The following is a 12841-nucleotide window of genomic DNA, read 5'->3' as shown; positions in this document are numbered from 1 at the left end:
CAGATGCATGTTATTCGCTAGTGGGCTATCACTGTACTTCTGGGGAGATGCAGTCGAGTACGCAGCGTACGTACTCAACCGCAGCTCGTGTAGAGCGAACGCCAAACGCATATCGCCATTGGAGATGTTGACGGGTTCAGTACCGAACTTGTCAGACATCGTCACGTTCGGCAGCCCCTGTACTGCTTACAGAGACGCCGGCAAGAAGGCCTGGAAGGCAAGAGCACAAGTTGGCATGATAATAGGCAAGAACGACGAAACGAAGGGCTACAAGGTCTACTTACCGAAGGACAGAATTGTAATAACAACCCAGCACATTAAGAACGTCGAGACCTTGGACGCCAAGCAGAACGCGCAACTGCAGGAACAGCTCGAGATAGAAGATCCAGAATTGAAGAAGGCAGTTAAAGAGCGAGAGAAGGCGACGAAGCGGAAGGAGACAGCTGTAGAAGAAACACGCAACAGTGAAAAGACCGCAGAAGAAGAAAATAAGTCGCTGGATAGAGCAAAGAAGACAAAGAAGAAGAAGAAACAGGCTAAGAAGAACAATAAGAGGCGAAGCACAGATGCAGCTGAAAAGGAAGGAGCAGATGAAGGACACGTGCCAACTGAAGAAAGAGAGACCACACGCATGCACACGCGCAACATGGGCGCAAAACATGTTCCAGTAAACCGTGTGAACGTGGTGAAGCGCGAGGATCCGAAGAACTATAAGCAAGCAATGAAGGACCCGCGCGCAGACAAATGGAGGCAGGCCATCAAAGAAGAGCTTGACGCATTGGAACAGAATGGCACGTGGACGGTAGCGAAAAAGCCGCCAGGGACGAAGTGCTTGCGCACGAAGTGGGTCTTCAAGCTCAAGACTCATGCGGATGGTACCATTGAGCGGTACAAGGCTAGGCTGGTAGCGCGCGGAGACCAGCAGGAGTACGGTGTAGATTACACGTTTACGTTCTCAGCCGTACTGGAGCTAGTATCTGGGAGAGTGATACTAGTGGTATCGCGTATCTGGAAGGTGCCGGCACGCCACGGAGACGTACCGAGTGCGTACGTGAAGGCCAAGAAAGAGGCCGAGCTAATCATAATCCTGCTGATCCCACAAGGCATGGAGTTCACAAAGGAGCAGCTCGAAGCACTGGGCGTGACGAGTAAGGACGAGCTGGTGTTAATCTTGGAGAAGGGTCTCTACGGACTAAAGCAGTCTGGCCGATTGTGGAATCACTTGCTACACAGTATCTTAGTGTCGCTGGGGTTCCAGCAATGCTATACCGACAGTTGTCTATACATCAAAACCGAAACAGACGGTATGACACTTGTAGGGATCTACGTGGATGACATCTTAGTGACGGCAACAAGCGAGGACAGGGTTGACAAGTTCTTCGCAGAGATGCAGATCGTAGAGCTTAAGGACTTGGGTGTGGTGTCCAAGTTCCTGGGAATTGCATTTCAATACGACGATGAAAAAGGGTGGGCTCTGGACCAGGAGCAAGTAATCCAGGACCTACTGGTAAAGTTCGAGTTGGATAACGCGGCAGCAGTACGTACGCCGATCGACGGTGGATACGACGGCGAGGAGACCAGTGTAATACTGCCGAGTAAGGGTGCAGGAAGTCCAAGGCGACCAACAGTGCAGACTTTCCAGTCGTTGGTGGGCAGTTTGTTGTGGCTCTCAAGATGTACGAGGCCTGACATCTCTTTTGCAGTGCACTGTGTGACGAGAAACGCACACGCCCCCACCGAGGCCGACTGGAGGTTGGCGAAGAGAATTGCTAAGTATTTAAAGGGGACGAAGAAGTTGAAGTTCCTAATGAACACCAACAAGAACACAATGAACAATGCTGGGGTGCTGGTGGAAGCGTTCAGCGATGCAGACTACGCGTCCAACAAGAAAGACAGGAAGTCTGTAACAGGAGGAGTACTAATGGTTGCAGGAGTGATAGTAGCATGGCTGTGCAAGAAGCAAGCGTGCGTTGCACTGTCGACCATGGAGTCAGAGTTCGTGGCAGCATCACAGACAACTGCGGAGATGCTGGGCATCATGGAATGTCTCAAAGAGGTAGGACTAAAGCTAATGGAGCCGTCAGTGCTTCATGTCGACAACCAAGCTGCAATAGCTCAGTTGGAGGGAGAGGATTCGTCCGGACGTGCCAAGCACATTGACACGCGTCACAAGTTTGTGAAGGACTTCGTACAAAAGAACGTGCTACGGGTGCAGTATTGTGAGTCCGTGAAGATGCGTGCAGATATCCTGACGAAGGTTCTCCCCGCGCCACGCCTCAAGGAGCTGCGTGAACTGGTGATGTTGTCAGGATGATCGCCCGGGAAGGAGTGTCGGAACTCACAAAAGATCTACATGAGACCAAGAGACGCTGAGGAGTCACGCACGCGGATGAGATGGTGAAGATCTCGTCATTCATGAGAAGGTGAGCGTCAGCAGAGAAGGTGAACAGGATGAGCAGTTAGGAAACCTCTCGAAGGAGAGAATGCATTTTACATAACAACTAAATTCAATCAGTCTTCAATCTACCACGCCGAGCACAAGCGACCAACACGTTCTAATCGGTGGAAGAAGCCCACGCCCTTTCGTTTCGCGCCATCCTTCGTAAGTCACGGCGAGCTCACTGCACAGCCTGACCAAGATTTTCGCGCGCAGCTTTCGCGCGTTGAAGCTACGCGCCGTGAGCTCTCAACCATCCACGCTTTTCGCGCGCAGTCCCAGCGCCGTGGGTTATCATCTCGCAGTATAGAACGCTGTGGTTGTGCGGCAGCTCCTAGCAGTCTCTAACTTCTGCTTTTGCCTTGTCAGCCGCAAGCCATGCTTCACTCTGCACCACCTTCACATCATCGCCTCACCCCACACCCCAGCATCCTGTCAAGGTACGCACGTTTCACACTACAGTACTAACATCTTGAAGTTCTCAAACACTGTGTTGCATCTTACTACGTAGATGGTTAAGAGCACTGGAAGCACTAACTACAAGTTGGCCGAGATTGAGCGCCTTCTAGAATTAGTCGAAGACCATTTACCCTTGGGGAAAGATGAGTGGGAACAACTGACAGGTGCCTACAGCTTTAGCAGAGCTCGTGGGTGGGCGGAACGTGAGTTTGAGAGTCTACGCCGAAAGTTCAAGGTGCTCTACAGCACTCACAAACCTACTGGCAAGGCAACCATGCCACCTCACATTTCGAAGGCAAGAACCTGAAGAGGGAGATAGACAAGAAGGCAAACGTCGTTGAGATGGACGACGAGGGCGACGAAGGCCAAGGCTACGACAACGTAGACGCCGACGCTGCTGGGGATAGAAACAACTATCAACCGGACTTTTGTTTTGACGTCGATCCCGACGAAAGCTGCTGCAGTGGCCGTTATGATGATGGTGGTAGCAGTGGCGTCTCCTCCATCCCCAACACTGCTGCAAGTTGTCGTCGTGGCACCACGTCTCGTACTGATGGCGACGGTGAAAAGGTCGCTACCGCTGTGAGCGGATCCGAAGGCGGCTTTCAAGAGCTTCTCGCGATGGCGATTTGCGGAGATGGTGTAGAGCCACTATCGCCTTCAACTGGACCTGGGACGCCGCGCCCACAACCGACAGCCCGGTCAACTCGCTCTGCTGGGCTAAGTAAACCAAGCAAGACAGCAACGCCGCTGTCAGGCACTCCGTCAGATCCTCCCACGAGTTTTTCTGCTGCGAAGATGCAAAAGACCGCGAAGAAGCCCGCGGCTCGTAGTTTCAAGCCAGGCACCCCGTGACGAACAGGAGGCGATGCGCTATGACACGTTGCTTGATTGCCTTAATCGTCTAGGTGGATCAGACTTGTACGCGCTCCGAGACCATGTCGGATCCAAACGCACGCGTGATTAGGCCGATGCCGAGATGGTGGGGGCAAGATTTGCCAAGGTTAAACGTGCACGAGCCGTGAAAGCCACTGCGGCTCTCAAGAAACAACTCAGTGATACGCAAGGCGCTACTGCTGCCATGGGGTCCAGTATGTTTGAGATGATGTTACTTCTACGTGAAGAGAATGACAGCAAGGCAGAAGCTCGTCGCGATGACGCAGACCGCCGCCGTCGTGAGGAAACCGTTGCCAGAGAAGCTCGATTTGCCGCAGAGAAGGCTGAAGCGGAAGAACGCCGCCGCCAAGACAAGTTGGAGATGGATGAGCGCGCCCGCCGCGACAAGGGAGAGGCGCGAGCTCGTACTCAGGAGCTGGTACTTCTGATTGGAGCTCTGACTAAGAAGGAGTAAGTGGATCGTATGGTAGGCGACGAGTACTCTCGATCACGATGACTGTTGATGCTCTAGCGCTGAAGGCGTATAGAGCTGAAGAACACAATGACTATTTTCATTAGTAGCGTAGCTCGATCAAGCAGCTCTTGTTAATTTCAAATACAACAGCGATGGATGTGTTACATGAACGTCTTCATCTTTCATTACAGCAAAGTTCCATGCACTTAACTACTCAAGTGCTACAATTCAACAAAACTAAATCGCAAGACATCCTACTACAAAGTTGACATCTCTTCCATCTCGCCGGTAAATGTGGTGTAAATCTGCGATATCCCAACCGTGTGGACGTGATAGTTACACAAACGAAAGATGCTGTTGATGCGTAGGCCTCGGAGCTCAGGGTCGTAGGGGAGAGGGAGATTAAGACGGCTATACACCTTTTGCATGCTCCAAATGCCCCACTCCGCGGCCTGACGCACCGGCGTGATTGCGTTGTGTCGCGTGGGAGCTGAGCTCAGTAGCGACGGCAGGATCCGCTCAATGTCACCATCCTTGAGGGGGGGGGGTGAGAATCCGTCCGATTAGCTCAGTGGAGCAAGGAACACAGAGTCGGACACGACGTTCATCCGCGTGTCGGGGCAGTACTTCGGGTCCAGCAGCTTCAATCGGAACCCCAACGACGTGTTCGAGTCGTTCCACGACCCCGGACAGTTGTGCTTGCTCCACATTATGCAGCCATCCGCCGCGAAGCAGATAGTACCCGTCACGAAGACGCCATGGAGCCAGCCATTGTACATAGCGTTCTGCAGGTCCGCACTTGACGGCTGCATGACCAGTAGTACACAAACAATGAACAATGCCTATAGCAATTAGCTCGTTCTCAGTCATACCATGTAAAGATAGAGTAACGCACCCGTAGATTCTTTCCATCGATGAATCCAAATGTGTGCTTCAATATCGACTCGCGAGCCTCCACACGGCGTGCCAACTCAACTTGGCGGGCCGGGGATGGCCACGAAATACGTGCCGGTCGGTAGCCCTTCAGCGTACCCGCCAACGCTTCTTCAGCTTTACAGAGTGCTCTTGCAAGAGTACTCGGGGGCACTCCGAACAACATGCACAGGGTACTGGCCTCCATCGAACCCACGTAGAAGCACAATATGAGCCCCAGGCCCTGATGATGGTAACGCCGTTTAGGAGGACGGCCTCCAGTGAAAGACACGGGGCGGATGTGGTAGAAAGTTGGAAATCTTTGCAGCAACCGGTGGAATGAAGCTCTACGTCGTTGCCAGCAGACAGTCAGTATGTAAATAGACCATTCAACACCAAACAAAGTGCTACCTCGCTAAACTTGTGGCATTCAGGAAGTTCCTGTCCATGACGTTCATGTACAGCGACATCCACGCCGACTCGCTTGTTTTGTCTAGGCATTGCGATGTCAGGTAGTGGCGACTCCGCATGGCGACACGCCATGCATCCTCGATCATCAGCCGGTACACCTCAGCTCGCACCTCGTTGACACTATTCTCTACCTGCGCGAAGTAGAACAGTTCATTCATCTCGCTCATTCTTTTTCGTGCCGCAAAAGTGAAAGTGAAAAATGGAAGGATTCATTCGAAGTTCTGTCCGGTTCAAAGTGTCAGGTACACATCCAGTCAGTTTACAGTATCCAGTATTATTTTCTAATTTTGGGACACTGTTGTTAGGACAAGAAGATCGTAAGTAAGTTGGTTGTGGTGGCTACCCAACGTGATATGCTTGACATAATACTTGCTTAAACACACCTTATCTGCAGCTGATAAGGCACCTGTTTACGATAGTTTTGGAAGGCGTCTATTGAGAGGATGAGCATGTTTGTTACATTGAGCGTGTCGTATGCTCGGGTGCCTGCTGCTCTGAGGTTCTTCCAGGTTCACCGAGTCGTTACTACGCAACTACTCAACACTAGAAGGCCCGGTTCACCATGCCGGCTCGTTCACTCTCGTGTCCGCGCCTATTTATTAAAACACTTCGTTGCTCCATTCCATAGACTTCTTCGTTACTTCGTTTCTCTGTTTACTCGCAGAGGCTCGTGGCTCCGCTCTTCGCAGAGTCTTCCCACCAACTACTTGTGTCAGGCCTTGGCGTTCCGGCGTGTCTCCTCTTGGAGTCTCACGCGAAGCCTTCTTTCAGCTTCACGCACCGGAGCCATTGAACCGGGGCTACTTCTGTTAGACCCTGCGCTGCCCTCCTGATCCACGCACTTCTCGCCGCCCGTACACCGCAGCCTACCAGTCACGCATACGTCACTGCTCGTCACTCATTCTCGTCTGTCGCCAGCACTGTGCCCGGCTCGGTCGCAATTCCCGGGTCTGCACCATGCGCACTTGTGTCCAACTGCGCAGATTCGGAACTGAGCAGCCCCAACCGGTCGTGCGTACCCAGATACAGTTCCGCCTTGCTCTTCGAGGAGCGGTCAGATGGTCTCAGGTACAACCACCGCTCGCTCATCGTCTCACTGACTTCGTCGTCTGGCAGCCGCCAGTCGACCCTTGACACGTGATTCACATTCACGTGGCCCACACTCCCGCACTTGCCTTCGTCACACTGACCAGATCCGTCTGGCCCTCCATCGGCACCCCCTCGTGCTGCCAAGAGACCCCTGGGACGCTCGGATCCCTTACACTTCAATTAAATCAAGATAGCGAAATAAAGGGTAATTACGCATCTCACCACGTAAATATAGTTTTTACACCGGTAAAACTGTATTAACAGTTTAATCGTCACATGTGTCTTTAATCAGACTGTCTTTACCAGCACTGGTTCAAGTGCTGGTAGTGACGTCTATTCAGAGGCGTTTAAACGTTCGTGTGTTTTTACGCTTTTCGACGAACGTCTAAATTCTTTTTTTACAGACACCGGGACGTTATTACCCTAAGGGCCGTTCTTAACGGGATCATGATTGGGGCATGATCCGAAATTCTGCGTTCTGATTGGATACCAAAAATACATATGGTGACTAGACTGTGAGTCGGTGATCCCGGCCAAGGGTCACAACCCATTCTCGGATCACGGAGCACAGCTTGCTACAATCAAGATGAAGGTTGAAAGAATTGTATTGCTCGTGGCTAGTATCATCACTTCCCAAACACATAAATCTCGCCGAAAAAGGGTTGTTTCGAGGGAACGACTGGAGTGGATTCCCCACCGGGAACGCTTACTACTCGAAGGTCAGTTCAACCGTTATTACCGAATGAGTGCTGGCGCTTTCGATGGCCTACTACATCTAGTAACCCCCTACTTGCAGCGGGTTGCCTATAAATCAACTAACAGAACTGGTATAAAGGCGATTGAGGTAGTTAACATGCTTCAAATGACCATTTCGTGGCTTGCCGGTGGGTCTTACCACTCTATACGCGTTTTGGCTGGTGTTAGTACACCCGCATTCTACACAATAGTTGTTGACGTCATGAAAGCAATTTGTGATCACCCAAAATTTCAGATCGTTGCTCCAATATATGACGCGCGAGCTATCGAGGCGGTGGCTTCATCATTTGCAGAGATCAGTTCAAACAATATTCTCACAGGTTGTGTAGGCTGTATCGACGGTTGGTTATGTACAATCAGAGCGCCGAGTGCAAAAGAAGTCCCTGATGTCTCCGCCTTTTTCTCTGGACACTATCTTACATACGGAATTAACGTTCAAGCGATGTGTGATGCCTCGTGCAGATTCACGGGTTATTCCTTTAATTCTCCTGGTAAAGTTTCTGACAGTGTCGCACTAAAAAAATGGAGAATTTGTACTGATTTCGAGAAACTTCCTTTTGGCTATTACATAATTGGAGACAATGCGTATATTCTCGCTCCGTCAATGTTGGTTCCTTTCACGAAGCCCGAAATCAAAAGTCCTGAGCATTCAGCTTACAATTTCTATTTGTCTCAACTAAGGATAAGAATCGAAATGGCATTCGGTCTGCTTGTCAACAAGTGGCGAATATTTCAGAGAGCATTGGTGGTAGACTATGTCCACACAGGCCTTGTGATCAAAACCTGCATGAAGTTGCATAACTATTGTATTGACGATCGGTTGGGAGCTACGGTGAGCGCTGGAAGTAGCAAAATTATACTGCAGGAGTTTAACGCCATGGAAGATTGCAGCTATCAGCACACAGTTAATGACGATGCGTCTAATTCTTGTATCAAAGTGAAAAATGGTCATATCCTACGACAAGTAGTCTTAGAACACATTCAAAGTTACAACATGGCTCGGCCATAATACATTTTTTTTCAGACGCTTTTTTATACTTTTGATTTTATATCTTGTTCTTCCCTACTATCTGTAGTTTGTTCGAATACTCCTGATATTAGTTAGCTGTCAATAATCAGGTCTTCAAGCTTGCTTGCCTTGTCCTGGAGAGATTTAATACGGAGTTCAATCTGTTTCTTGTCATTTCGAAGAGAGGATGTTGGCATTCCTTTGATGTTTTGCTGATGAATAAGTGCATCGATTTCTTGGAGGTTGTGGCGGTGACGGCTCAATATCGATTCGATTGCAGCTAACTTGTCTGTTTTCGCAGTCAATTCCATGCGCTCACGCTGCAACCGAATCAGAGCGGCTTTCTCAGTTTTATTATTCGTCTCCACATCAATCAGAGTCTTTATAATAGCAGTAAGCTTTGACATCGAATCATCCGTCTTTTGTCGCTTTCTATTGCTTTTATTTGAAGTGGTTTTAGATTCCTCCTCTTTGGTTGAATCATCTTCGTTTTCCTCATACACACAAGCGGAACAAAATTCGCGCCCAGATCCGCGTAAATCACACCATAGGCTGAGGTACATGACGGCTTTATCTCCACGACAAAAATCCCAAAATTCTGCGTGCTCGCCGGATATTTTAGAATTAGCTTCAGCCTGGGAGAATGCGGCGTGGACATCTTTCCACATCGATTTCAACTTGGCGGCGGAATGTACCGTAATTTGGTCTGGAGAAATGCCATCAAAAAGAGAATCGTCAGATACAAGCCGATCGTAGATCTCGTTTGAAGTGTTAAATGCTGCCGCAACAGACTCCCAAAAGTTTCTCCCTCCTTCATCTAACTCCTTTCTCGTTAGCTGATTCCCAGATGTAACAAATTTGCCAAAGAATTCATCTGAAAAAAGCACGTTAACCAAGCGAAATAAACAATGTTTGGTTCTGCGAGCATCGGTTGTCTCTGAAGATGACTTTGTTTTTTTACCAAGTCTCTGCCTCTCCAAAAGCAGTGCTACACCGCCTTTGGATTGGTCGTAAGCATTGAGGATTGAGACACGATCTTCTTTCTTGGTGTTCTTGGCTACTGACAGCTTACGAGCTGTGCATTCAAGTTTTAGCTGGTCAACGGTCCATTCGCTGTAGTCATCGGATGTGGGAGGAAGCACAGCGCGCTTACTATCTGTTTTTTGCTTTGCGGTCCATTTGGTTGTAGTCATAACCGTGTTAGTGTCTGTCGCTGAGTCCATTACGCTCTAGAATACTCCAGAAATGGTGTCGCTCCGCGCAATCGAACACCTCACAAAGTGATGCCTTAATATAGAATTGAATGGGATCATGAGCTTGTTAAGAACCAATATGGGATCACACAACAAACTAACCTAAACCACTTTTGAATCATAACCCCATGATCCTTGTTAAGAACGGCCCTAAGAAAGAATGACTTGATAACAATGAGCTGGGAAACTTGGTTTGGGTCTACTAATAGAGACAGAGCTGTAGTCTTACTGCTCAGTACTATAATACGACGTCAATCACTACTGGCACCAAGGCTCCTGCCGCTATCCCCGCTGCAGCTATGCCTGGCGCTATCGCTGCATCCACGCCTAGCGCCACGCTCGGTGCCATTCCGGCTTACACGACGCCCAGCGCCACCCCTTTTTCATCACTACTCCGGCTGCCATGGCGCTCAGTGCCCCGCCTGCAGAAACAGTTGGAGACATGTCTGGAAAGCAATACGGCGAGGGACCTATCTGTAGTGGCGCTGGTGACTTGCTGACTGGCTCGCTTTGGCCTAAGAAGGCAGATGTTGCCGTCCGTGACTACCACGAAACAGTGCCTAGCTACACGAACTCCGACAATTGCGTAGCCGCAACGTCACGGCGCCCGTGACCACGTCTGGCATCTACATGGTGCGGCTAAGGCGGCGTACAACGGTATAAAAATCCGTTTTGAAGACAACGTGGATCTGGTGGCAACTCACATGAAGCTGCTGGAGTGCTACACGTTCGAGATCGTCTACGGGCTCACCAGCTTCATGTCCATGCTCGTAACGGGCAAGATCCTCATCATGAACCATGTCGAGTGCTCAGCGTCTGAATCTCGTGCGCTCGGGTCTGCTGTATATAGCTGTGCGCTCCACGTTCTACTCGGCTTCGAGCCCGAAGTTTGCCAGCTCGACGGTCGTCCGTACGATCCCGCACGCTGTACAAGCGCATGACTGCCCGTAATGGGTCTCGTCGGCTGTCACGACCACGAGCAGCACGATCGCCACCACCACCACGACGCCCAACGTGTCTGACACGCTGCTGGAGGGCTTTTATGACTCGACGGATCTTTAATCGAGCTGGACTGAAACGGGTTCCAAAACGTTGGAGATCGTAAACACTTTGAAAGATGGATCCACGGCGACGGCGACCGACTCAAACGGCGATACGATTTCCACGACTTAATCGGACGGTGCCATTGAGACGAGCACCACTGGATCCGGAGCTACGTCGACGACGGTGACGACTGAATCTGGTGAATCAACGACCACGATTGACGCCACCTCTTCGACCGGATCACACTCGACGCATCAGACTGATAACCAGAGCAATATGTCATTTAGCTCATGCCTACGGCGCAGTTTACATTGTACTTTTCGCTGCGTCATCTTGCGTAATAATGAAATGAAGATGTGGCTAGGACGGTCAAAGATGACAACTTGCTCGGCTATTTAAGCAAGTCGACTCAACAAGAAATTCAATAGGAAGCACAATTAACGGTTTGGCACTTATCTCCTCAATCGACGGACCTCGACTTAAGGTAATCCTGGCCAGAATCAGAGGGGCCACTTCTTGGGATGCTGAGGTACGCTTTAGTTTTGACAGCAGCCGCAGATTAGGTACACTATACCCTTGAACGACATTGATAGAGACAATAAAGACGTTCGAAAATGAAAAGACGTCTAAACTGGCGTAAATACACGTTTCTTATAAAAACGTTTTTATTCCCATTGACAGCTAGCCGGACCGGCTTGCTGTTCATATTGAGGGTGTAGCAGCTGGTAATGGGCTTCAGCCTCGATAGCTGCTGGTACTGGAGCCATCGGGCGACAGCAACACCGTTTCTTTCGCTCCAAATATTCTTGAGTCCTTGGGTGAGAGTGGAAGATGTTGTCGTGGCCCGGCGCCAGCTACGCCCGTTTGAGTCGTCGCTGACACGCAGTCTCCCGGCAGAGTCGGAACAGAAGGTCAAGGAAGTGGCGAAGAAGGCCGAGGTGGCCCACAGCTTACTTTCGAGCAAATTAACCGAGTGCAGCAGCAGCAGGAGGTTCTGGCCTTAAATACGGCCGAGTACTTGCATCAGCAGTACAAGAACGAAGAAGTTCAAGCACCATAAGGAATTTTTGAACAAGATACCAATAAGGGTGCCTAAAAAATTGCGCACCCTTAATGTAATTGTTTTATTTTAAGAGTTGCAGAACTTACACGTGAATTTACCGATACATACAGTACATACACTTAAACGTACGATTAATACTGGCCGTTGGATTTAGCCTCATTTAGGAAAACGCACCACGCGTCAAACACTGCATCGCGGACGTTTCCGGGCGGGTTTCCTCCCCGATGACTGATACGCCGACGCCCCTTCGACAGGAGATCTCTACGCAGCAGGGCTGATTCATGGAAGCAGACTCTCCAAGCATGACTGACGGTACTTATTTTAAATTATTTGTGCGGTGAACAGAGCTATTCTGACCTTCATTTTTGCAAGACGAATTTGCCGCCCAATTCGAGCTCGATTTTTCTCCCAGAGGCGACGATCAAGATGATGAAGGCGAACGGGACGTCATATCCGACCCCAGTTCATCTTCTAGAGACGAGGATAAAGATGCCGATGGAGTCGACGACTTCGAGCCTCCAAGGGACTCAAGCGACTCGAGCGATACGCTGCAGGAGCTTTTGAACGAGATTGGTGAGCGTTTATTGTTTTGAATTGCATAGCTTCTTATAAGCGCTAACACATTGCTTTAAACGCTGGTATGTACAGACACTAGAGGTAGCCCGCGGAAAAGAAGGGGTTCTTGCTCGAGTTCGTATTGATAAGACCAGTGTACGATTACTGACTCAATGGTGATTATATATTTGATGCAGCTCTCAAGGCAGACCAAAATACGCGAAAAGGAAGAAAACGAGGATCCCGTCGTGCGAGAAAACCTGATAAGCGTAGGCGACGCGAGCCCGGTGTGGGAAATTATGGCACTGATGACGGGAGCGTGGCGGAGACTGAGTTGTTGCCGCCAACAGACGAGGAACGTGAGGACGCGGATGTCGAAAACGTGCAGCTGGATCCCCAAGACCCGAATACTGATCGCACGCTTCGGATCCGACGCACGGAA

At 50.0% G+C, this 12841-nt stretch overlaps 1 protein-coding gene across 1 annotated transcript; it reads right to left on the bottom strand.

The window, feature by feature from the left end:
- Positions 1 to 6524: 6524 nt before the first annotated feature.
- On the bottom strand, positions 6525 to 7168 carry PITG_04462 (uncharacterized protein; the record flags this gene model as incomplete). The annotated part of the gene is made up of 2 exons (XM_002906028.1): positions 6525 to 6893; positions 7142 to 7168. The coding sequence occupies 2 exons, from the start codon at positions 7166 to 7168 to the stop codon at positions 6525 to 6527; spliced, it is 396 nt and encodes a 131-aa protein (XP_002906074.1).
- Between the last annotated feature and the right edge of the window lie 5673 nt (positions 7169 to 12841).

The sequence above is a fragment of the Phytophthora infestans genome, genomic scaffold (assembly GCF_000142945.1).
Source record: "Phytophthora infestans T30-4 supercont1.5 genomic scaffold, whole genome shotgun sequence".
NCBI classification, from domain to species: Eukaryota; Oomycota; class Peronosporomycetes; order Peronosporales; family Peronosporaceae; genus Phytophthora; species Phytophthora infestans.
The sequence above is the reverse complement of the archived record's forward strand: the minus strand, read 5'-3'. Positions and strand labels throughout refer to the sequence as shown.